The following is a 26,459-nucleotide window of genomic DNA, read 5'->3' on the forward strand; positions in this document are numbered from 1 at the left end:
ATTCATAGCAAAGTAGATTATTGAAAAGACAACCAAGTGAAAAAAACCAAAATTGTTAGAGAAAGTATAAATATTTATAAGATTCATTGTATTTTGGAACACTATTTTAATTGGCTTATAGACTTTGGTAAAATAGTGCTCTTTGTTTATGCATTCATACCAAACTATTGACTATTAAAATTTTTATCATTTACTTTGAATCTAAGTTTATACCATTTTACTTTTCAACTCATTTAAAAACTTTTAAACGAATAAAGATATCTCTTATCTTTTTTATTTCTATACTCGGGTTCTTATTTTTAGTTTCTAACGTATTTGGAAAACTTAAAAATATTCAAAATATTTGTCAACATGAGTATAGATCAGAGTCCTTTGAGGTTCAAACTTTCATATCTCCAATTTGTCATACTAACAAAAAAAACATGTTCCAAATATTTGATTAAAAAAACGTTGAATTCGTTAACGAGTTCTCCAAAAATTAATTCATCTGAAGTAAATTAACTCAACAAAAATATTTCATAGTTAGATTAGAACATGTTTAAATCAGGCAAATTTAGAATTGGAACAATTGACTAAATGGAAAAATTGATGTATGACTATTCTTTTTGAAATGTCTTACCCTTTGTAAATTCACTGTGCTTTTGCCTGAAAATTTGTTATGGTGTTATTTATTTATTATTTCCAAAAATGACATAAAATTGTCCAACCTGGGTTGATTTGATACCAAAATGGAATTTTTTTAATTCAAATATTCATAACTTCCCATGTTATATGGACTTTATTTAAAATAGCTAAAACACAAAAGTTTTTTAATAAATTTATTTTTTGAAGTTTATATCTCCATGTGACATTTTTAGAAATTCAGTTTTATTTTGAAGTACCAAAAATTTTCAACAAACTCTCTATTAATAAATAAGGCAACACTACAAATTTTCAAAATATTTTATTTTCTATGAGATAGCTAGAAAAATTATATTCTTTGGGAATTTGGGAGTTTGGCAAAATTATATTCTTTGGAAATAGCTAGAAAAACAATGGAATCATGTTCTTTATTAAGATGACTTGTCATTTCACCATTTTTGAAATTGTTCAAACAGAGCATTTTTGGAAGATTTGATTCTTAATTAGATTCATACACCATGTAAAAATGGTTTACAATTTGTTTTTTGCTTTTATATATATTTCACTGAAAATTAATTAGCAAAATATTTTAATTTTTCCTTTTCAAGAACTTCAACTCAATGATTATTTCATTTTGAACTTTTTATTTGAAAATCACATTTCCTACGTCACAATTGACTATTATTTTGATAATATCAGTGGTGAAAATGAATAAAACCAAATTAAAAAGTTATGCATATACTAATAATTTTTAATTTTCAAATTTTATTCATTTAAAATATAAGTACAATTTAATTTTGAACTTTACGATTAATATTAAACTAGATATTCTACAAGTTATCGATATATATATCTGCTCATATCTCTGTATTACTTGATTTTTTAATGTTGATTTGTATTTTATTTGTATTAAAATCACAAAAATAATTAAATCAATAAAACAACATAAATAAACAAAAAAAAATTGATCAATTAAATAGAGAGTATATAGACCTCCAAATATTAAAAAATGCAAAGTTAAAATAGGATAATTCATACTATTCTAATTTCAATTGGTTAGGTTAATAAAAAAGATTAGTTCAAGAACAAAAAAAAAGGAATGTTCTTATTACCCTCTCCACATTAAAGTAAAAAAAAAATGAAGAAACTCTAAATAATGTATGTTGCTTTGATGTCACGTAGCTTGAAAAATTAAGCTATGCTATAAATTGTCATTTTAGTAGTTTAAATGTCATTTCGTTTTATCACTAAACTTTGACTAATGAGAATTTGTCTAAGTCTATGAACACAATTTGAAATCGAGATTTAAAGTCTACAAAAACTTAATTTGATTATAATCTCAAGACATATTTTAAAAACGAACAAAACTTTAGTCTATGGTTCTAAATATCCATCGACATATCCATGTTTCCATAGGTTCGACAAGGGATGAATCGACATTTCCATCATAGTACAAGAAAATCGACAAAATATGAAAAATATCAATAAAATGTCACTAATATATATATATATATATATATATATAATATTAATATTAATTATTTTTAACTAATTTAGAAATAAGAAAATGTTTATTTGTTAATTTAAATATTTTTTACGATTTTTTAATTTTTCTAACTTTTACAGAAATATCCATCGACATCGACATTGACATTTTATCGATATTTACATAAAATTGAGACCTCGACATTTTCTTCGACATCGACATTGAATTTTTTTTCTCAAAAAATGAAAAATTCCCCGTCATTCCATGATTTATGATATTGAAAGAAAAAAAACAGTATTTTTCCTTTGGAGATATATAGTATTTGAAAAAACATAATATAAGTTGACAACTCTTGAAACGAACCAATGCCCAAACGTATTTTGCAGAGAGAACTATAGAAAATATTAAATTTCTTTAATTATAAAGTAAAATTAAAGTAGTTTTGATTATTTTAAAAGTCATAAAATAAACTTCTTAATTTGGGATAGTGGGAGTTAGAAAATGAGAATAAGAAATATGGGTATGAAAGAGATTTTTTCTGCGTCCAAAACGGTGGCTCAAAACTTTGGGTTTAATGTCAACAGTCATAAGTAGTAGGAGAGAAAGAAAAAGAGCAAAAAAATTAATAATAATAGAAAGAAAAAACCGAAAATTTTCCAAACCACTTATTGTTCTTAGATTCTGTCGTCTCTTACAATTTTTCAAATGGATAAGTTTTCTATTTCGACCAAATTATAAGTTTGGTACCACCTTTAAATTTGTATTTAATAGATTATAAACATTAAAAAAATTTATAAATTCCTAAATTTATAATTTTTTTCCCGATTTTGTATTTATTTTTAATTTTCAACCGTGTATTTAATAAATTTTAAATTTATTAGATAGATTCGAAAAATATTAAAATGGAGTAGAATTAACAAACAAATCTATCGTGTAGACATCAAAACAAATATAATTAGTCAAATCAATTGAGTGTGAGTTCAATCCTCCATTTTTATGTACTAAATACTAAATAGAAAAAGGTAGACTATAATATTATTTTTAAAACATTTATATAGGTCTCCGTGCATATACAATATAAGTTTTAGAACATATACTAATAAATAAATATTAGGTTTATTTTCTTCCAAAAAATAATAATAATAATAATAAACCTAATAAAAACACGACACTCCACAAGTGGGGATATTTAGAACACCGTTATCATTTATAGAATTCAAAATTTTAATATTACTTTTACAAAGAACGCTCAACTGTAAATATTAAAAACAAAATTTTAAAATATTATTTTGTACCTGTATTTTCAGTTTATTTTAATCATTGTACTTTTAATATTTTTATTTGAAGTATTATAAATTTTAAACATTTGTTTTTTTATAATTGTATATTCTTTTAAATAGTGACTATTTTGATATCTATTTACAAAATTTTAAAACAAAATTTATACACAATGAAAATTCTTTTAATATGAATTTATTATTAAATTTTATGAAAGTTAGTGAGCAAGGTGTCATGTTAAAATTATGATCAATATAAATGTGATAAAAATGAAAATGAATAGATCAAGATTGATTTCTTTAAAGTACAGAGATCAAAATAAATATTCCAAAAGTATATGAACTAAAATAATAAAAATTGAAAATATAGACATATTAAAAATTAAGATTAAAATAGTTCCAACCTGTGCATAGCTAGACACTACATCCGACCAAATAGTTGTAAGTTTGAATCTCGACTCCGTTCTAAAATAAATAATAAAATAATATTTAAACATAAAAACAAAAACCAAAATAATATTATTTAAAAAGGGTACCGCCTCGTCGCCTCTGAAGCTAAAACAGTGGCATTAATTAATTAATTAATTAATTTATTTATTTATTGAATTCCGTTTAGACTACAAGTCAACGAAAGAGTCTCAGTCTTATCATCAATTTCAAACGTCTATAAACTTTCCCACAGCTTCTTCAATTCTCTCCAATTTCACAAATCCATAATATTCCCAATAGGAAAAAAAAAATTAAAAATGGTCACCGCCGTAGGAGGAGGCGGCGGTATTTCCGGGTGGTCGGACACGAGGAGCGTGGCCGTACACGTCATCACCGGACGATGGTTCGTGGTGTTCGCTTCCCTTCTGATCATGGCCGCCGCCGGTGCCACTTATATGTTCAGCCTCTACTCCAACGACATAAAGTCGGTTCTTGGCTACGACCAAACGACGCTCAATTTGTTGAGCTTTTTCAAGGATTTGGGAGCAAACGTCGGCGTTTTGTCCGGCCTTATAAATGAGGTCACACCGCCGTGGGTGGTGCTCTCCATCGGTGCCGTCTTGAATTTCTTCGGCTACTTCATGATCTGGCTCGCCGTCACCAAGAGAATCTCCACGCCGGAAGTTTGGCAAATGTGCCTCTACATTTGTGTTGGAGCCAATTCTCAATCCTTTGCTAATACTGGCTCTCTTGTTACCTGCGTCAAGAACTTCCCCGAGAGTCGGGGCGTCGTTCTTGGTAAGTGATTATCAATATTAATGGAGAAGAAATTGACCATACATGAGTTTTACGTTTTAAGTTAAACCCACCAAACTCAAACTCTCACCTCAAGTGATGCGAAACGCATTGTTTACTTACCGAATTTGTTAAACTTGAAATCTGTTAGACAGTTTCTTATTGGTACCTAATTAGATGTGTTTATTAAAATAAAAGTTTTCGAGTCTTGATCGGTGAGAACTTATCTTGTGCAGGCATTTTAAAAGGCTACGTCGGGTTGAGCGGCGCGATAATCACGCAGCTCTTCCACGCCTTCTACGGCAACGACACGAAATCCTTAATCCTCCTCATCGGATGGCTGCCGGCGGCGATATCCTTCGCATTCCTAAGAACAATTCGGATCATGAAAGTAATCCGGCAGCCAAACGAGCTCAAAGTCTTCTACAACTTCCTCTACATCTCCCTCGCCCTCGCCGGATTCCTAATGCTAATGATCATCGTCGAGAGCAAATTAACCTTCAACCAATCCGAATACGGCGGCAGCGCCGCCGTCGTCCTCCTCCTCCTCTTCCTCCCCCTCGCCGTCGTCGCCGTCGAAGAGTACAACCTCTGGAAACTCAAATCCGCCGCCGTCAAAACCCCAAATCCCCCCGCCGTTCAAATCGTAACCCAGAACCCAAATCCCCCAAAATCCGACGAACCCACACCGCCGTCGTGCTGGAGAACGGTGTTCAACCATCCGGCGAGAGGCGAAGACTTCACCATTCTGCAAGCTCTGTTCAGCGCCGACATGCTGATTCTGTTCCTCTCTGCAATCTGCGGCGTCGGCGGAACTTTAACGGCGATCGACAATCTGGGTCAGATCGGAATCTCTCTGGGGTACCCCAAAAAAAGCATTAGCACATTCGTGACGCTCGTTAGCATCTGGAACTACCTCGGCAGAGTGTCCTCTGGTTTCGTCTCTGAAATTGTTCTGACCAAATACAAATTCCCTCGCCCTCTGATGCTCTCGCTCACGCTCCTCCTCTCCTGCGCCGGCCATTTGATGATCGCATTCGATGTCCCAAATGGGCTCTACGTAGCCTCAATCGTCATCGGATTCTGCTTCGGCGCGCAGTGGCCGTTGATTTTCGCCATAATTTCGGAGCTATTTGGGCTCAAGTATTACTCCACGCTCTACAATTTCGGGTCGGTGGCGAGCCCAATTGGACTGTACGTGCTGAACGTGAAAGTGGCCGGAAATTTGTACGACAGAGAGGCGGAGAAGCAGCTGAGAGCAAAAGGGTTGATCAGAAAAGCAGGGGAGGAGCTGAAGTGCTTCGGCGGGGAGTGCTTTAAGCTGTCGTTTGTTGTGATTACGGCGGTGACTTTGTTGGGTGTATTTGTTTCGTTGATTTTGGTTATTAGAACGAGGAGTTTTTACAAGAGTGACATTTATAAGAGGTTTCGAGAGGAGGCTGAAGCAGAGGTCGCCGGAAATGGGGCCACCGGAGAGGCGGAATTGGAAAGGAGAAACCGGTAGGAAGAAAATTGGGATTTGGAATCAGACGAGAGACAAGTTGTTGTGTGAAATCCAAACGTTGGAAGAAGAAGAACAGACAGATTTTTTTGATCTCCATGGCTTCTTCCGAAGGTACAACGTTTGTCCTTTGTCGTGATTAGTTGTAGTAGCAAAAAGGTTGCTTTATTACAAGTTTGCCAATAAACTTTTAATATGGTATATTTTTAGTAACCTCGGAACTTAAAAAAAAAAAAAGATTGTAAATTAAAAGCAACAAGTTTATACTGTTTGGTGCGAGTAGATTTATGTTATTTTCTGTTTAAATAATACAATTAACACTCGTGAACTGGATAATAATTGGCACTTTTGATTCAGAGGTCATGAATCCAAATCGAATGTTAAATAAATGTGACCTTAAAAATTGAATTTATGGACTAACTAAAGTAAAATTACAAAATTTTTCTATATTACACCACTGTGATGGGTAATTGTTGTTTCTTTTTTTATTAAAAAGAAAAAGGAAATTGAAACATGTATGATAATATTTTCTTCTTGTTCTATAAATTAGAAAAAAGGTACCATATTTATATTAAACATTCAAAATATTCTATTATATTTATTTTTAATATTTATTATGCATTTTATAAGTCAATAATGATAAAGTAATGCATTTATTTATATTTGAAAAATTGAACACAAGAACGAGAAACAAGAAAACTTAGAGTCCATTTGGTAACGTTCCCGTTTCGTGTTTTCGAATTTCTTAAGAAATCTAAACATTTTGCAACTAACCATATTTCTTGTTTCTCCTCGTTGGAAAACATTTTGAAAATTGTATAGAAATTTTGGAAACAACCAAAAACAAGTTTTTTCTTTCTTGTTCTTATTTCCAATTTGTTCCACAATATAAATACCAAAACATAAATAAAAAAAATTATTTTATCACATTTGAATTCATAGATGTTGGGACATAGAATTCATTTTTCTTCCTTAAAAATGAAGAAACAGAAACAAGAAACATGAACGTTACCAAACGAGCTCTTAATTTTGTTGTTTTCGAGATTTCTATATAATTTTAAAAATGTCTCTTAACAACGAGAAATGAGAAATATAAATAGTTACCCAACACTTATGTTTATCCGGAACTAAAAACGGAAAAAAAAAAAGAAATAAGAATTACTAATAAAAACTCCAGAAAAAAAAGTTGAATTAAAGATATAAATTAACATTATTTTAAAAAAATGAATCTGTCCATTAGCTGTAAGATTATTCCCTCCAATTTGGTAGGGCTAAGCTAAATGTGGAAGTTAGCTGTAGTCAAAGTCAAAGTACCAATTTTTTATTTCAAAATTAATTAATTTCGATTTTCAAAGTATGAAATGAATCTGAAAATTTGGAAACAGGATATCCCCAACTTCGTTTTCATTTGGCCTCCTTTGTCCACCCTCAATTTCATCCAATCAAAATGAGATTTTTTTTTCCTCCAAAGGAATGGGATTTTCTTATGTGTGAAAATATCATGATAATTTTTTTAATTAATTAATAATATTTCTAAACTAACTACAAAGACTTCTTTCCAACCTTTCAAATTTACAATCAAATTTATAATATTGAATTTCTATTATTTCTTATATACTGCCAAAGAAGGTTAATAATATTTTAACTGACTAAATTTAAAGCAGAAAGACAAAAAAAATGTAGTTTAATATGAAAAATAGAGGAAAATGACCTCTAATTTGATGAGACAGAAGACCCAATTTCTTTGGGTGCTTTCTAAATATATTACACCCACGTGGCCCTCTTGTATTAATTAATAATGTGGGATTTCCCTTTCAAATATAGCAAGAGGAAGTCCTTTTTTTAATTAATTATTTAAATTTTCAATTTGTGGCTAAAGTAAATTTTTATGGGCCGTCAATATTTATAATACGTAACTCATTTCCCAATCCAAACATAGTCGGAGGTTGAAAATTAAACATTTAACCGATAATTTTTAAAAAATTAATAATCAAATTGAAAATTGAAGTAATCAAGTATATTGGGTATATTTGAAAGTAGCGATAGAATGAGTGATTTTGAGAAAAAAAAAATTTAAGTAAAATTGATTTTTCAGAATCGCTAATTCCTTGAAAGTCAATTTAAAGTGATTTTAAAATTTTTTAAAATCAATTTTTTTTCTAATTTGTCAACATGATCAACGAAGAAGGGGTGATTTGACAATAAAAAATATGCTATATTATTATGTTGCACAACAAAGTGTATATAATCAATGTGTGTGGCTCATGGCAAATATTAAAAGGAGAAAAAAAGAGATTTCGAGGACAAAGGATAAACTCGGAATGATGTATCTGCCAATTCCTCGTTTATGGAAAAAGTTAAACTATGCTAAGTTAGAGAAATTGTAATTAAATAATAAGATGACATATAGTTTATGATAAACTTCACTCTAAATCATGTGTTCAATTAACCTATTTTAATGTTTAAAAAAATATGAAATAATAACAAATCCATCCCTCTCTCACAGCATAGTTCTAGAAGGTAACGTTATAATTATTTCTGCATCGTAATATAATAGTTGTTCTATTACTTCAAGTATAATCTATTGAGTGGTATGGTTTATCAAAATTTTTATTATTTTGTCAAAACGAACATAACTCAACTGTAATTGATATACATCTCCAACTAAGAGGTTGTGAGTTCGATCCCCCACCCCACATGTTGTACTAAAAAAAATCATTACTTTTAAAATATAATTTGATAATGATGATATAGGATTTTGTACGAAGTGAAGAGTGAGGTACAAATATGATGTGGATGTCTAATCATTAAGGTGATGGCCTGCACACAAAACCTTGTACTGAAGTGGTATTAGGCCACGTACACTCCAAGACTTAAGTTGGTACTTAATCCAAACTAAAATATTACGTACAATTGAAAGGAATGAACCTAGCCCTTTGTAGAAAAGCTTTGGAAAATGTTACTCTACCAATGCACTTCATACCTAATGTTCGGTGGATTGCTGGCATCTGTGTTTTCAAGTCGGTGTCGAGGTAGGTTTATCAAAAACTAAGGTGTGGACACATGTTTTTTAATGAGAGGAGCCAGGTGGCAAATTCTGATTCCACCATTTAACCTCATAAACATATGATTTGTATTATATATCTTTAAGCAAAGTCTAATATAAAAAGATTAGAAAACAAAAACAAAACTCTCGATTTCTCACCCATTTAATAAATACAACTTTTCACACGTAGTTGACGTGACATTCTTTTAATAATTCAATTATTTGAAATATTTATTGGATGGAAGAGCTTAAAATTAGATGATCCAAGCTTTCAATGCCACAAAGTAATAAATAGTTTATTTCGCTGTCATTTGGAGTGTCTGATTGAGTAAGTTTCCATCTTTGTATTAGTCTATAATTAATTAATAAAATATCTCTATTGCGTTTCTTGCATTACGGCACCGTTTAATAAATATAATTAATACAATATTAGTCCGCAAATTAAAATCTTCTTATATATATTTTTCGAAAGTAATTAAAACCTAAAAATTTTAATAACTCTACCTTAGATTCTATCAACCTCTCGGCTCTCCCTATTCTAACGTCTCATATTAATACAATACAATTTCAATATAATTACTATTATTTTTATATTGTTAATAAAAATAATAATTTATTTTTTGAGAAGTGTTTAGAGTCTAGAGGAGTAATATACACCTCAATACATATTATATACTAATTTTGTGGTATTGTTCACTTATAGTTACTTAATTATTGATTACTTTTCATATGAAATAACGTGAATAAAATTTGTTGGGTCGATTCAATTATCTAATTTAATCCTTCGTCTTATATATCTATTAGAATTTATGTTTAAATAAAAATTGGGGTCAAATTGTTTTTATACATATTTCTAGAGTATATAATTACTAGTTATAAGTTTTCTTTTATTTAGGTCGTTTAACTAAATATAAAAATATTAGCTAATTACCTTAAAATTATAATATTAGAACTTTAGTAAAATTGACCGATTAAATTAGATTTGTACGTGGTTCAAATAATTATATCATTATTTTTTCTATAAGTTTGAAAAATTCAAATTTCTACCTCTATATTTATAATATAATATTTGAGAAAAAGAATTATTATATTTCTCCCGTTCTTTGGAGCAAAGTCATGCTATTTTCATGGAAGGGTAACGTGAACGCAGAATTTGGCATACAATACAACGCAGCAAATCTTTATAACTAATGGATCAATTGATATCCATTTTGATTTTTCTTTTTTTTTTTTTCATTTCAAATAAATGCACTACGTTGACTTCGTAGATTCATTTATACGTACTGTGACCTATTTGGCAAAAGTTTTCTTCTATTTTTTAAAAATTATATTGATATTTTTAATTTTCTAAGTTTTTTTTAGGTTTTTTTTTAAAACTTAATATCCTCTAAAATTTGTTAAAGATACCGCAGGGATATGAGATCTAGGATGTATATTAGATATGACCTACTCTCTCGTTTACAATTGATTTTGAGATGAAATCATATAAATATTGATAAAACTTAAAAATTAAAAAGAAAAAAAATTATATCCAATTAGAACTCCAATAGAGAATTCTTTTTCGACCAATGTGGATATTAGGGGATACGTATTCCAATATCATTCTCCCATTAAATTAAAGGAGAATGAAAAATATTCTCAAAGTACTAGCACACAACATTTCTGTCCTCATATCCACTTTATTCTAATTTAAGTATTGATTTACGTATTCGAGGGTGTTAAGATAAATACTACACCAGTGTTGAGTTTGGTAACTCTTTAGACTGAGATGGATCATTGTCACATCAAAGTTTTGCTAATTTAGCTCAATTAGTTTTGGACACCAACTATTGAATTAATCATCAACCTTTCAGATGGTAACATGTGTTTTATCCATTATTATGCTCGAATTCACACAAGAACAAAAACAAAAACTCTTCAATATAATGTCTTGTGTCAATATGACTCCGAGAACAAAGGAACCAAAATAATAACTCTTTTTTACAAACTAATAACCAAGTAAACTACCATTGTTATGTTATTTTTGAAAAATGAACAGCTGTCAATTTTTCAAGATAAAAGTAATAAAAAGATTAGGATCAACAGTTGAACACCCATTTCCTCCTCAAAAGTCAAATCAACACCATATCCTATATAACACCCCTCCATCTTCCCTCCTCTCTCCCACACACCACTGCTCAATACTCATGGAGGTCTCTAAAGCGCCCAATGGGCATTTCCCCAGCGCCTCGACGCCGGCCCGGTTCAACCCGAAGGCGTTCACGGTCCGGTTGATCTCCGGTCCATGGTTCATGATGTTCGCCTCGTTCCTCATCATGTCCATGGCCGGAATCCCGTACATGTTCGGCCTCTACTCCGGCACCCTCAAGTCGGTCCTCGGCTACGACCAAACCACGCTCAACTTCGTAAGCTTCTTCAAGGACGTGGGGACCACCGTCGGAATCCCCGCCGGCCTAATCAATGAGGTGACGCCGCCGTGGTCCATCCTCGCCATGGGGGCGCTTCTCAATTTCTTCGGCTACTTCATGATCTGGCTCTCCGTCACGGAGAAAATCCCGACGCACGTGTGGCTCATGTGCCTCTACATCTGCGTGGGCGCCAACGCAACGACGTTCGCCAACACCGGCGCGTTGGTCACGTGCGTGAAGAACTACCCCCAGCGCCGCGGCGTCGTGATTGGGATTCTGAAGGGCTATATGGGCTTGAGTGGGGCCATCGTGACGCAGCTCTACCACGCGATTTACGCCAACGATCCGCTGTCGTTGATTCTGCTGCTCGGGTGGCTGCCGGCGGTGATCTCGTTCGTGTTTCTGCCGACGGTGCGCCGGATTACGGTGGAGCACCAGGAGAATGAGCTGGCGGTTTTTTATAATTTCTTGTATATTTCGTTGGGGCTGGCGGCGTTTCTTATGGCCATGATTGTGCTGCAGCAGAAATTCTCGTTTACTCGAGGAGAGTACGGCGGGAGTGCGGCGGCGGTTACGTTCTTGCTCTTGTTGCCGCTGGCGGTTGTCATTGCCGAGGAGTTTAAGATGTGGCGGCGGGAGACTGCGACGGCCGCCGTGGAGACCGGGGTTTCGTCGGCGGTGAGTGGGTTTGTTTGGAATTAATTACTTTATTTGATTTCCGTTGCTCTCGAATCGTAACTAGATGTTGATTGGTCGCTGAATTCATGGGTTGGATCTTTCTTTTGGTAACAACAAAAAATTCGGGTCAAGAACCATCTGTTTTGGGGTTTTTTCTTTTTTTTTTTTCTGTTGAGAAAAACCAAGAACTTCCGAATTCTGCTGGCTGTTTAACATTATCTTTCTCTTCTTTTTTTTTTTTTTCGGAGGAAATTTTCTTTCTATTTTGACATGTAGAACAACATGTTAGAAAGAGATTTTTCTTGCCATTTTTGTTTTTTTTTTAAGATAAAAAGTTGTCAGATTTGAAAATTTTAACAACCAAATTGGTACTTCCCACCCAATCTCTAGCCACGGTTCAAGTTTTTGATAAGTACGAGAAGAAAATCCAGGAAGAGATATTTTAAATATGGAAAATATTTGCATTCTTACCCGTGGTAAAGAACTTTTTTTTTTTTTGGTTACCTACTTACCCTTCAATATTTGATGATTCTAAGAGAAATTTGACAATTAATTATTTTCTAAAAGAATTTTTTATTTTTGTATTTCTCTTTTGCTTAATGGTTACAAGGAGTTTGTTGCTTCTTGCTAAAGTATTTTCTTTTAAATATTAATATTTTTTCTAAAAACAAAAAATTCTCAAATTTTTAATGGGGATGAACAGCAATGTAATAAATATTTTCGTACCAAAAATATTTGACTCTTACTAATGATCGTCCTCGTCACCATTAAAGGAAAATACTGAATTCTTACTAGACCTTTTTTTAGATAATAAAATGTCAATTTTTCAATTGTAACAACGCTTACATGAGAATCCAAGTTTTTTTTGTCAAATTTTTAATGATCTCATCTAACATGTGACAAACCAAGTATTTTTCAAAATTCCGTAGTGATCAAATATTGTTGTCGGTAGCTTTGAAAATTGGCATAATTAATTTTCGAAAAGTCCATTTTTACATTAATCACTCTCACTTGTCAAACATTAGTAGCTATAATACTTGGGTGTAAATAGGAAAACAAATTTGGGAGTAAATTTAATCATATTTTCCCTTCGTTCTCAACAGAGCTCTCCGCCATTGAAGAACACAACTCCACTGTCACTCCTCCCAAAGAAGAAGAAGAAATCGAAATCCTCGGAAGAAGCCCCGAAAGTGGAATGGTGGAAGAACGTATTCAATCCCCCAGAACGAGGCGATGACTGGACAATCCTGCAAGCCCTGTTCAGCGTCGACATGTTGCTCCTGTTCATCGCCACCGCGTGCGGCGTCGGCGGCACCCTCACCGCCATCGACAACCTCGGCCAGATCGGCGCCTCCCTAAACTACCCCAAAAAATCCATCAGCACCTTCGTCTCCCTCGTCAGCATCTGGAATTACCTCGGCCGCGCTCTCGCCGGCTTCATCTCCGAGCACCTTCTCGTCCACTACAAATTCCCCCGTCCCCTCCTCCTCTCCGCCGTCCTCCTCCTCTCCTGCCTCGGCCACCTCCTCATCGCCCTCGCCCCCGCCGGCGCCCTCTACGTCGCCTCCATAATCATCGGCTTCTGCTACGGCGCGCAGTGGCCACTGCTTTTCGCCATCGTCTCCGAGATCTTCGGCCTCAAGTATTACGCCACGCTTTACAATTTCGGCTCCGTCGCCAGCCCGGTGGGGCTCTATGTCATGAACGTGAATGTGGCCGGGTATTTGTACGACAGGGAGGCGAAGAAGCAGCTGGCGGCGGCGGGGAGGGTCCGGAAAACAGGGGAGGAGCTGAATTGTGATGGGGTGGCTTGTTTTAAGCTCTCGTTTGTGATTATTACAGCGGTCACTTTGTTTGGCCTTTTGGTTTCTTTGGTTCTCGTTTTGAGGACTAGGAAGTTTTATAAGAGCGATATTTATCGGAAGTTCAGAGAGGCCGACGCCGCCGCGGCGGATGAAGAGGAGGAAGAAGATGATGCCACGGTGGGAAAGGGAAACGGCGCCGTTTTGAGGGAGTCGAATTCTAGGAAAGAGCTTAAGCAATGAAGTCGACGTGTTTAGGGAGGATTTGGTTTCCCTAATCAACCATACTTGTCTGCACATTCGGTGGCGTATTTTTATCGGTCTATTTCTATTTTATTTGATAGATAAATGGATGTCTCGATGTACAGACCGTAGGCAAGTTTCGTGACGTTTCTAGCTTGAATTTGTAAGATTGAAATTGTAATTGTAACGTTTGAAGTTATTAATCGCAACAAAGAAAAATTACAATAAAGTGTTGAGATTAGAGAGTAGCAAATTTCATGAACAAAAGAAATTTCAAAGTCTTGACCTATTTTTTTTTTTTTTTAAATTATTGTTGAGTTTAGTTCATGGGGTTAAGTGAATTTGAATTTCTACTCTTAAAATATTAAAGACAATTGAAAATTTACATATTTTAAAGAGGTGGATACAAAACAAATAAATGATGATAATTTGTTTATTCAAAAGTGAAGTAGTTGCCAAAAGTGACGATTTCGTTGATTATTTCCATTCCAATTTTTCATAATGCTTAAAAAGGCGCCTAATTAATATTTAGTATAATACTATACAAGTCAAAAAGACTCGATTGTTTTATATGGGGATGGTCGATATCGAATTAAATATTTTATATGCATTTACTTTCGGACAGCCGTAAATATGACAAAAATATTTAGTAAAATTAATAAAATAGTAATTATATTTAGTTTTGTTTTTATAAATACAATATTTTAAAAAGATAGAGGTCTAATTTTAAAATTATAATTTTATTCAAATGATATATATTTGTAATATATCTTACTACTGAGATATATATCTGATATACTAATAATATGAGTGTCTGATATATTATTGATATAATTGAAAATTTGTGCTATATTTTAAAATTAAAAAAACAGGTGACATATTTTAAATTTTATAAAAGATTTTTGCTACTTTCTTTAAATAAAATTATTTACACAAACAAAGTTTTGATTAAAAATATATGACGATGAAATAAATATATAGTTGAATTTTTAATATTATATAATATAACATAGTATATGTAATTCCTCCTTTTAATTAATATTTTTTGTGAGACAAGATCAAAGTACAAAATCATATTCAATAAGGTTAGAAGAGATGATGACTTTGATTCAAGATAATTGATATATATATATATATATATATATAGCATTTCATTTTTACTCATAAAATTATATATTATTTTTCTAATTTTTCGTCACCCTCTTTGACTCAATTCTCTTTAGACAAACAAGAATTTTGGTATTAAGTTGAATCAATAGTGATTTTCTTTATTGAATTTATCCAGATGTTCTAACTACTACTACCACAATTAATAATAATAACTACAATTAAAATATGATATTTATGATAGAATCTATATGATCATAAAAATAAATATAGCATAGTATTTGACCATCTATTCGCGTAGCACATGCGTAGACGTTGATTGTAACCATTCATCTATTATTTTGACCATTTGACATAATTGAAAACCTTACGTATTTATTAATTTGAAGAGTGATGCGAAAGCATATTAAAATGATGTTGAACATAATTCAATTAGTTAAAAATATCAATCATTTTGATTATGATTATGAGTTATAGCTCCATTAAAAAAATTGGATTCATGAAGATAAATAAATAGGAAAAATCTTCAAGAAATTGAAGAAATATTTTTAACTCATTCTTTTTAGAATATTATATAAGGAGGCTGGTCGCCCATTTCTGTTTTCTCAACATTTATTTTTCTTAAAAAAACTTAAAGAAATTATTCAAAATTTGAAGAGTTTTTGGCTTTTTTCTGCTTCTTATTTATTTATTTATTTATTTTAATTTTTTAGGCAAAGTTGTTGGTCTGTAATTGCGTAATCATACAAGGACTTGGCTGACTTCTACTATAAAACAAACCCATTACCAAAGCAAAACTCTCGCAAATTTTGACTAACTAATACCCGAATTTTTTCCCTTAATTTCCATTTTTAGTTTCTAATTTAATTTTTAAACTTCTAAATTTTTTCTTATCATTTTATAAATTAAATTTCAATTTAGGCTAGAGTCGTGCTTAATAGATTCTTCACATTTTTATTTTGCATTTACTAGGTGATTCCTAAAATTTTAGAAGTGTCTTATTTTTTAACTCTAAAGTTTAGATTTTAATAAATTTATGACTTATTAGACTTTTTTTTTAATTTAAAAATTTATTAAATATAAAATTAAATTTTTGTCTTTAATAGATCTCAAAATTTTTAATTTTGTGTATAATATATTTTTATTTTTTTAAAATGTATAATAAGTAAAAGATTCATTAAACTCAAAATTAAAAGTTGATGAGATTGTTAGCGGGAAATATTGAAATAGACATGAAAAATAAGAAAGGATATTGTTTGAAATCAAAGTGTTGACTTTAGTGAATATTTTTATGTTTTTTATGAGAAAATTAAGAGTTGTAACGCCAATGGTGATTGGTGATGGAGACTTTTATGACATTAAATATATTTTATTTAATGTTTCTCATTTTTAATTTTCCCACTTTCATTTTTTATATTTTTCTTTTGGAGATTCCCCATTGCCTCTGCAATCTCTTCTTTCCCACGTTGGTAGGATAAGTCTTTTGCCACGTTTACTAACTTCAAGTCAACCAACCAATCGAAATTAAATGCTTTCTTTTTAAGTATCCCAACTCTTATGAAACCGATTTCGGTCCCTAGATATCGAGAGGTATTTGGTAATGTTTTCGTTTCTTATTTTTTATTTTCTTTTTTCACTTTTTGGGAAACATACATGTTTAGTAACTCATCATATTTCTCGTTTCTAAATTTTAATTGACGTTTTCAAGAAAATGGCTAATGGCTAAATTTTAGAGCCTGTTTGGTAATGTTATAGAATTCGTTTGGTACTGTTTCTTTATTTTTAATGAAGAAAAATGTGTTGCATAGTTTCAACCTCCCTTAATTCAACTGTGATAAAACAATATTTTTATTTATGTTTTGGCTCAAATTGAAAATGAGAACCAGAAAAGATAAACTTGTTTTGATTGTTCCCAAATTTCTATATAATTGTGAGAATGTTCCCAAAAAAAAAGGAGAAACAAAAAACAAAGTTAGTTGTAAAATACTTAGATTTCTTAAGAAAATTGGAAACGAGAAACAAGAAACAGGAACGTTACCAAACGGGTCCATAGTTTCTTGTTTCTTGTTTTTTATTTTAGTTTCTCTCTCTCTCTCTTTTTATTTTAAAACAAACATGTTTGATAACTAATTCCGCTTCTCGTTTCTAAATTTTGATAAACGTTTCAAAAAAATGAGCCAAATTTTAGAAACTACAAAAAGTAGTTTCGTTTTCTCTATTTCTATTATTTTCTTTTGTGTCCAGAGTCGTTTTCCTTATATACACTATTTTTGTGCTTAATTGGATAGATTTGTTCTTTGGCCAAGTGGTAGACCTATATCTTATTACCTCTTCCACTTTCAATCTTCCAACCATATATCACTCGCAAAATGCTAATTAAAAATAGAAATTAAAAAAAAAACAAGAAATAGTATAAACATATTTTTGTTTCTATTTTTCTTTCCAAAAAATAAGAAACAGAAATGGTTATCAAATGTATTCATGTTTCTAATTTTACAAACAAGAAAAGAAAATCAGAAATAGAAAATAGGAGACAAAAACTTTACCAAACAGACTCGTAGAAACTACAAAAAGTGATTTCGTTGTTTTTTCTTTCAATTTCTTGATTTTTTATTAAAAAATAAGGGTTCATTTGATAACCATTTCGTTTTTAGTTTTTGGTTTGTAGTTTTTAAAAAAACAGGCTTGTTTCATAATCAATTTAATTTTCTGTTTTTTATTTTTCAAAAACCATTTTAAAATTCTATGAAAATTAAAAAATTTCAAAAATAGATTCCAAATATGAATTTTCTCCTAATACTCAACTTTTGTTTTCTTTCTCACTCTAAAAAATTTCCTTTTTAAATTTCAAAAATCTTTTTTTTTTAATTTTCGTATATTTATTATTATTTGTCTTTAAAAAATTTTAATCTCTATGTATTTTTACTATTTTTATTATTTTTTAACAGATAAGTTAGAAATAGTTACTAAACTTAACATATCTATTATAAATTACCAAATTCATACGACGGAGATATTTGTTTAATGCATTATGTAAATAACCGGATCAAAATATAGAAACCAACTTTTAAAGTTTAAAATAGAGTATTTGAAATCTTAAAATAAAAAAAGGTATTTGAAAGTATAAGGTCGAAATTCAAGTGGACAAAAATAAGAGTTAGAACCCGACTTTATATTTGAAAGCAATAATGTCTTCCTTGAGTTATTGGATAGGGAAAACTTAGTTATTGGCTAAGAAAAAGTTAGTGATTCTATATTTTATATTTCACACATCTTATTTAATTTTGTTTTTTTTTTAAATTTAAACGAATTTGAGAGTAGAAAATAGATCAAACTATAAACATGCATTTATTTTCCAAGGTTATTTGCTGATTTAATTACCGAGTCATATGCAACAAAATTTCTCTACGAGAAAAGGTAAAAAATAATAATAAATAATTAAGACACACGCCATTGGAGCATAGCGGGTGATTAAAACATCTCCAACGCTCTTAAAGATAGTTGGTTCAAATTCCCATCTCGATCTAATATTCTTTAGAAACAAAAAATATATATGAAATAAAGATAAAAATGAAAATAAAACTCGGAACTATTTGAATCAAACATACGTTATGAGACAGAATCTTACGAGACGCCCACAAAACAAAAAGCCCAAATGTTTCTTTCAGGCTCTGTGAATCAACAAAAGCCCACAAAGGCCCAATCCGACATTCATTTGACAGAAATTAAATTAAATTGGAATCTAAAGCTTTTGATTACTTGTCAACTGGCCGTCTTAGCTCAGCTGGTAGAGCGCATGGCTTTTAACCATGTGGTCGTGGGTTCGATTCCCACAGACGGCGCTTTTATACTTCTATTTATAATTATATTTTTGCCTTCCTTTTTCCGTGCATTTTTTTTTTCAATTTCTGCTATGTATTTTTTTTCCGTATAATTATAATTCTGATTACTATTATTGTATAACAAAAAGGAGAAATTAAAAAACCAATAAATTAATATAAATTCATAAAAATCAATATTCGATTCGTTTTGCTTCACCCTTTTTTCAAAACCTTTATTGAAAATATTATTTCTTTATTAATTTAAAGAAATAAAAATACGCTGTTAAAATACATCAAGTCATTAGTGCCTGGGAAGAATAAAGGTATATTTCTCCTCTTCCTTTCCATTTAAAATGCCTTTTTCCATGTGGGAAGATATTATATTGGCTAGATATTTTCTCATGACATAAAGAAAAAAAAAAGAAAAAAAAGACATGTCACATTAATTAATTAATTAATTAACAACAAATAGGTAGAATGCACTTATTTTTCAATTAGATGAAATTTAACATTAAAATAGATAAATTGAACTTAGTATAAGGGTGAAATGAAATTTTCAGAGATGTGCATTAATTATCTCAATCTATCTCATTTACATTCATACTCTCAGGCAAGAAAAATAAAAAAACCCCAAAGAATTTGAAATAATCTCAAATTCCCCTTTCATTTTGCATATATATAATTTAACTTAATTTAATTATATGAGCTTTTTAGAGCTCTTTCTGTCTTTCTATAAAGTGAATAGACCACAATAATTCATAACTATATACAAAATTATTACAATTTGTATCCATAAGTTTATTGACAATGGTGGCAAGGACGATACTCTGTAACCACCAGCTTTAAATATCATTCCGTAGAAGTCATCTTCACCACCTCCACCATTTCCACCTATTGGACTGTTATTTATGACGGTGTTCCCACCATATTCACCAATGCCACTGCCATCATTGTTACCACTAAATCCTGGATATACAATGCCTTGACCGCTATTATACCTGTACATTAATAAATAATACGAAGATCAATTTTATTAAAATTTAAAATACAAAAGCTTGGATATACGTGACAAGACAATTCCCCATTATGTTTAATTACGATCTCTAATAATACGAACTTTTTTAGTTAATTCTATCTTGTTATAGACATGGGTAAATAGTCGCTAAGGACAACGAAATGGGTCAGATCCATGTGTGCAAAATTAAGGGAAGAGAATATGAAAGAAGAAGAAAATTAAAGTGAGAAAAAAAAGTAGCCCCACTTGGAAAAGTTAGGCCTTTCTTTTTCTATGCTCAAACACATGCATATGTTGCTCAATTTGGCTTCTAATTGAATCAAGCCCCACTTTTTTTTGTTCCTTTTTACACGAAATTTAAGGCCAACTTTTAAGATATGGATAAAAAAAAGCACAAAAAAAGGAAAAAAAAAAGGCTTTTCCACGTTGGTTTCACAAAACCCTAACCCTAGGAGGCAAAAAAAAAAGCAATTTTATACTTAAAATGACGTGTTAAAGCCTAGAAATTGGTTGTAATTTATGTCCCACTTGCTTCATACACGATATTCTATAGTGGGGCTAGTATTAAACTTTCAAAGATCAAGGTGGGTTCGATAAAGTTTTCATTTTTCATCTTCTGCTTACACTTGGTGTAAGTGTTTGATAACTATTCTTAAAAATAACAAATCAATTTTCGTGTTTATTGTTTCTGTTTTTTTTTTCAAAATATAAATTTTATCATTCTTTTGACTTGTAGAATTATTTAAGAATTGAGAGTAGAGTGGTAGGAATTATTATTCTTGTTGTGGTCAAATCAATATTCCTATAGTCCTAGTCCATGAAGAAAATTATGACTCGTAACTTTTGCTTTAAATGTTAATTGTATGGAATAATATAATCACGTTGGATTAAAATTCCTTAAATTATAATCAAAATGAAGTCCATAATAATGATGCAAGAAAAAATATGCTACTCCATTATTGATTTTCTTTTTTAATAAATGTCTATATCATCCACATGCAATGAAAAAGAAACACGTCATCATCTAATCATGTTACTATACTAATCATAAATAAATATTTAACCAAACCTTAAAACATTTCACATCATGTGATGTGGCCAATTTTACCCTAATTGTGGATCTGTGAAAAGACACCGATTTTATGAACTAAAGTAGTTAATAAAAAAAAAAGAGGTTAAATAAATTAGTCCGATAAATTTTAAAAAGTATTTAATAACTTCGTAGTTTTCAACTTTGTCCTATGGGTAACTCGATCCTAACTCTCAATTTTTTTTTAATTTTATATTTATTGAATGGTCGGGTTTTAAAATACGTTGAATAAACTATGGATCATTCGACACAATATTCAAATATTTATTCTATGAGACACAACATTGAAAGTTAACTTACCAAAAATTTAAAGTTAACGAATTAAATTTTTGAGTCCCGACCCTTAAAATATATTTTTTAAAGTGTAGAGATCTGTTAGATGGGACAATAAAAATTTATATATTTTTTAGGGATGAAAAAAAAAGTTGAAATATTAAGAAAAAGAAGGAAAGAAAATGACCTGGGGGCGGCGAGAACGCCGGCGTTCATGGTGAGCTGATTGATAAGAGCGACGGATTTGGGCTCCACGCTGGAAGCTTTGCCGTACTGGGTGCTGACTCCGGCGCCGGACGGCACGAAAAACGCGCCGTTCACCAAAATATCGCCGTCCGTCCGCCAATTCCACGCCGACCAATCCGTCTCCGCGGCGTCCAAACGTCTCGTCACCTATTACAAATTAATTATCAAATCAACGTTAACGCGCTTCCCGGTGAAAAAAAATAAATATAACGAAACAAAATTCCAATTATGATTTTTGTCCTCTTTTTCTCTTTTCCGTCCTCAAATTCCGCTCCCTGTAAGTCCGGCCAAAAGCACAAAAAGAAGAAAAAAAGAAAAAGAAAAATAGAAAGAAATGGGAATTTACTGGCAGCGCGTCAACGTCATGCGCCGCCTCCACAAGTGGGATAAGGAATCTAATCTGGTTTCAATTTATGCCCCACTTGGCATACAAGTCAAAAGATCGGCTCATGAGCGGCGCCGCTCCACCATTGATTCCAATTGCCATTTCTTTCCCAATTTTTAATATTATATATTTTTTATTTTTTGGTATCAAATCTAGTTATGTTTTTCAACAAAAATATGACATATGCACTTATGGGTTTGAATCTGCTTATCACGATGAAATTATAAATTTGATATTTGAAATTTTGGCCTAGTTTCAATTAGTTTTTTATTATTATAAAAATTTTAATTTAGTCTTGTTTAATTGTTAGCTTTTACAATTTTAAAAGTTTCTACTTGCTCTTTATTATTTCACCAAATCTCGATCCTCCTTTAATTTAAGACCTACTAAAATTTCTCACATTTTTTAAACCCTAATACATTCAATACTAACATAATTAGATAAATTTAAAAGGTATAGTAAATAGAAAATGTGTCACGCATTATAATCGAATAAGAACTATAATAAAATAGGCTCAAATTCATTACTTAATCAATATTTTTAATGAAAAAAGCAAAACTATATAGATTTTAAAAGATGAAAAAAACAAGTGACGAAATTAGAATGAGAGAAAATATTACAATGTGGATACAAATCATTTGCTCAAACCCCACCAATCAAATTTGAAATTTAACCCAAAATTAAAATTCATGAATAATTAAAGGGAAAAAAAATGCTTGAATTAATTTTAGAGAGGGAGGTACCTCCTTGGCATTGGGGTCGAGAGGAGCAGTGTAGCGGTTTCCCTGGCTGTTAATGGTGGGGCGGGCGCTGCCGCCGATGGCGTACATTTCCCAAGCCGTGAAGTCGTTGTTGACGACGTGGATGTAGCCATGCCTGCAGCGTGGCATCCGCTGCACCAATGCCTCGCCGAAATGGTTAAACGCTATGGTGACCTGCATCCCGGAGTCCTGGACATACCGGTCGTCGTGCCCTAGTAACATCACCTCGTCGTGGTGCGAGAAGTAGCTGTTCGATATCGTTATCCCCGTCGATCCCATTATCGCGTCGATCAACCCATCTGTGCAATACGATAGCGAGCAGTGGTCGATCCAGATCTTTCGAGAGCTGAAGATCGAGATCCCATCCCCGTCTGACAACCCCCGATGTCCCACGTGGGTTGGAGTCGACCTGCATCAAGCCTTAACTCATCAGTTTAAGCTTTTGAGCCTATTAAGACTTCAGATGATGGAGTATAAATGAACCGATGATTTGATTTATAACATGTTCGGGTGTTCTCACGTTTCTTGACTATATCATCTTAAAACAAGCTCTAATATTTGACTATGATATAAAAGTCATTTTAGAATATAATAAAAGTAATTTGACAAAATGCTCACGCATACCTATAAATCCATTTACTGTATCTAAGAAAATTGACAATTATATATTAAAAAAGAAAAAGAAAAAAAATCTACTTTCCCTTTGAACTCTTAATCTTTTAAAAAGTAAAAACAAAACAAATACGTGTTTATAAATATATCATTAGGTTTAAATAGTTAGAAAAGTGATAAAAATTTCAAACTTATATCATTTTTTTTAAGAAGACAAAAACGTAATGATATTTTTTGTAAATACAAATATATATATTTTTCTATATAATAGTGGTTAGCAGGAGATATGCCAAATCAGTAAGCAAGGTTAGGGATTAAAATCGTGTTAATTTCAAAGTCTAAAGGTTTAAGGGAGGGTTAAGAAAAATGAAAAAAAAAATGAAAAAATGATCAAATGTTTGGTAATTTTTTGGAAAAGAAAAAGAAATATTAAGGATGACGATTGAACGGACCTTATGTTGGCATTGCCGGAGGGTTTGCAGTGGTGGACGTGGATGTTGTGGATGATGATATTGGAGACGTATTGGATGGTGATGCAGCCGCCGCCGGTGATGTGGACGTTGGCGCCGCGGCCGTCGATGGTTTTGAAGCTATTCACGATGAGTTCGTATTTGAGCCTTATGGTCATGTCGGCGGAGAAGATTATCCACAGGGGTTCGAATTGGATGACGGCGTGGCGGAGGGTGCCCGGAGTTGGGTTCGCCGGATCGGAATCGGACGAGTCGCTGACGATGTAGATCTTGCCGCCTTTGCCGCCGACGGCGTCGCGGCCGAACCCGATGCCGCAGTCGGCGAGTCTCTGCCGGTTAGCTGCCCAATTCGGGTCGCACCGCCAGCAGTCGTCGATCGGGTTGCCGGAGAGGCAGGAGAAAGCTTCATCCTTGGATTCCAGGGATAGCATTTGTCTTCTCGATATGGACGCATTGACTCTCCTGAGAAGGGGAAAAGAAAGGAATTGATGTCAGATTGCGCGTAAACAGAGGATTTTGTTTCTGTTTGGATGGAAAAGAAAGGAAAACGGGGGAAAATCTTCAGGTCTCTGTTGTTGCAGAAACAGAGTGATGTTTGGATGGTGAGAAAATGCAGGAAAATAAAGGAAAATGCGAGAAAATCCTAGATGGGTTCGTCTGTTGCTTTGGAAACAAAGAATTCCAGAGAAACCCAGATGGAAAAAACATAAAAAAGAAACAGCAGAGACACATTGACTCTCCTACAAGCAAAGGAAATGAAAGCAGAGGATCTGATGTTGCAGAATCTGTTTGGATGGTGAGAAAATGCCAGAAAAGGAAGGAAAAAGCGAGAAACTCCCAAATGGGTTTTTCCAAACAAACAATTCCAGAGAAACCCAGATGAAAAACAAAACAGAAACAACCCCTTTTCTCTCCTCCAGCCAATTCAATGTTCGTCAACAAAAACAGAGTGATGAAGAAACCAAACCAAACCATTCCCAAAAATGGAATTAAAAAAAAACCCAGAAAAAGAAGTTAAAGAAAATCCCAATTTTTACCTCTGAAGTTCATCAGCAACAGAATCAGGGTCAGGATGCTGATGGGGCAATGTAAGATTGAAAGAAGCAGAGGCGACATTAAAGACCGAACCAGACATCCATATCAAGAGAATGCTAAGAACAGGAAACATTCTGGAAGGTACAATGACAATTGATGTTGGTGGGGCGAGAAGCTGGAGCTTGTTTCTGCCTTCTGTTCTGCTGTATTAATCGAAGAAAAAGAGACCGTTTTCAAACGACTCTGGTTTCTGAAAACTCAACAAAAACATGGCTGCTAAATCCAGAACAGAGACACAGAACAAAATGGTGGGTGTGTTTATACTTTATATAATAATAAAACCAACAACTAAAATAATGATTATTAGAAACTAATGAAAAGGGGGTTTAAAAAGGGTTACTTTCTTGGTGGGGTTTTGTAGGGACTTCCATTAAAGCTGATTAGATAACACAGCAGCTCCTTCCTTAATTCCTCTGTTTTTTTTGCCCCCTCATCACTTGAATTTCCATTCTTAACTTGTTTGTTAATTATTCTAAGTAATAAGAAAAAAAAGAAAAAAAAAACCCAAAAAGGTGGTAGAGAAAGGAGGTGGGGGCTTATCCAAAAAGTTGAAGAACCTGTGAGATAAAATGAAGAAAAAAAAAAAAAAGAAAGTGAATTGCTTTGTCTGTTGGATTTAGATTCTTTGGAGGGTGGCTGAAAGAATGCATATTCTTCTTCCCATCCTTTTTCACCATCTCTCCAAAAGTTTGCATGTTAAAGATTCTCCAATCCAAACTTCATTCAAACAAGGCTTTCTACATTTGCCCATTTTTCTTCTCAAAGTTTTCTCCTTATCAACATGGGTTCTTCTCTATCTATTTGTTTAGGGAAAAATAACAACTGATTAGTTAATTCGAACCCTATATTAGATATATATCACCATTCTAAATATCGATACTTCAATCATCTGCAATATGATATCATTTCTTTTATTAAAGTTTAAATAAGGGGAGTAATGATTTGAATATTTGACCTCGAAAAAAGTTACTTTCGTACGATAATGAATTGAGTTATATCATTTATACTAAAAAATAAGGAAGAAAAAAAAATCTCATAAATTGGTAGCATTCATCTACTAGTCCATTGAGCTAACTTTCAAATTTAAATCACAATTTCATTCATTTCAAAATAGTAGGTAGAAGTTTGATTAGTTGCAAACCTAATAATGATTAAGACATATATCATCGATCAAAAATTTGAAGATTCGTGTATAGTTAAGGTGATTTTTTTTTTAGGTAATATATGATGGGACCTATCTAGCTATTATACGAGAAAATTAGCTTTGGTTTTATTCCTTTCGCTATTATAATAATTAC

General features: G+C 32.2%; 3 protein-coding genes and 1 non-coding gene across 4 annotated transcripts; 3 read left to right on the forward strand and 1 right to left on the reverse strand.

Moving 5' to 3' along the window:
* The first annotated feature begins 4,058 nt into the window (after positions 1 to 4,058).
* Positions 4,059 to 6,380, forward strand: LOC111009984 (protein NUCLEAR FUSION DEFECTIVE 4). The gene is made up of 2 exons (XM_088117963.1): positions 4,059 to 4,611; positions 4,845 to 6,380. Exons 1-2 carry the CDS (start codon positions 4,131 to 4,133, stop codon positions 6,110 to 6,112), a joined length of 1,749 nt encoding a protein of 582 aa, XP_087974089.1. The 5' UTR covers positions 4,059 to 4,130; the 3' UTR covers positions 6,113 to 6,380.
* A 4,921-nt stretch (positions 6,381 to 11,301) lies between these two features.
* LOC111010184 (protein NUCLEAR FUSION DEFECTIVE 4-like) lies at positions 11,302 to 14,527 on the forward strand. Its single transcript, XM_088118113.1, has 2 exons — positions 11,302 to 12,241; positions 13,345 to 14,527. The coding sequence occupies exons 1-2, from the start codon at positions 11,342 to 11,344 to the stop codon at positions 14,284 to 14,286; spliced, it is 1,842 nt and encodes a 613-aa protein (XP_087974239.1). The 5' UTR covers positions 11,302 to 11,341; the 3' UTR covers positions 14,287 to 14,527.
* Positions 14,528 to 19,162: 4,635 nt separating this feature from the next.
* Positions 19,163 to 19,235, forward strand: TRNAK-UUU (transfer RNA lysine (anticodon UUU)). Its single transcript has one exon. It is a non-coding gene; the product is annotated as a tRNA-Lys (tRNA).
* Positions 19,236 to 19,751: 516 nt separating this feature from the next.
* On the reverse strand, positions 19,752 to 25,432 carry LOC111010036 (putative pectate lyase 18). Its single transcript, XM_022283302.2, has 5 exons — positions 25,104 to 25,432; positions 24,049 to 24,528; positions 22,967 to 23,393; positions 21,780 to 21,985; positions 19,752 to 20,212 (listed from the first exon to the last, which is right to left on the reverse strand). The coding sequence occupies exons 1-5, from the start codon at positions 25,232 to 25,234 to the stop codon at positions 19,945 to 19,947; spliced, it is 1,512 nt and encodes a 503-aa protein (XP_022138994.1). The 5' UTR covers positions 25,235 to 25,432; the 3' UTR covers positions 19,752 to 19,944.
* Between the last annotated feature and the right edge of the window lie 1,027 nt (positions 25,433 to 26,459).

Source organism: Momordica charantia (assembly GCF_013281855.1).
Source record: "Momordica charantia cultivar OHB3-1 chromosome 9 unlocalized genomic scaffold, Mcharantia_2.0 BLBB01000009.1, whole genome shotgun sequence".
NCBI lineage: Eukaryota > Viridiplantae > Streptophyta > Magnoliopsida > Cucurbitales > Cucurbitaceae > Momordica > Momordica charantia.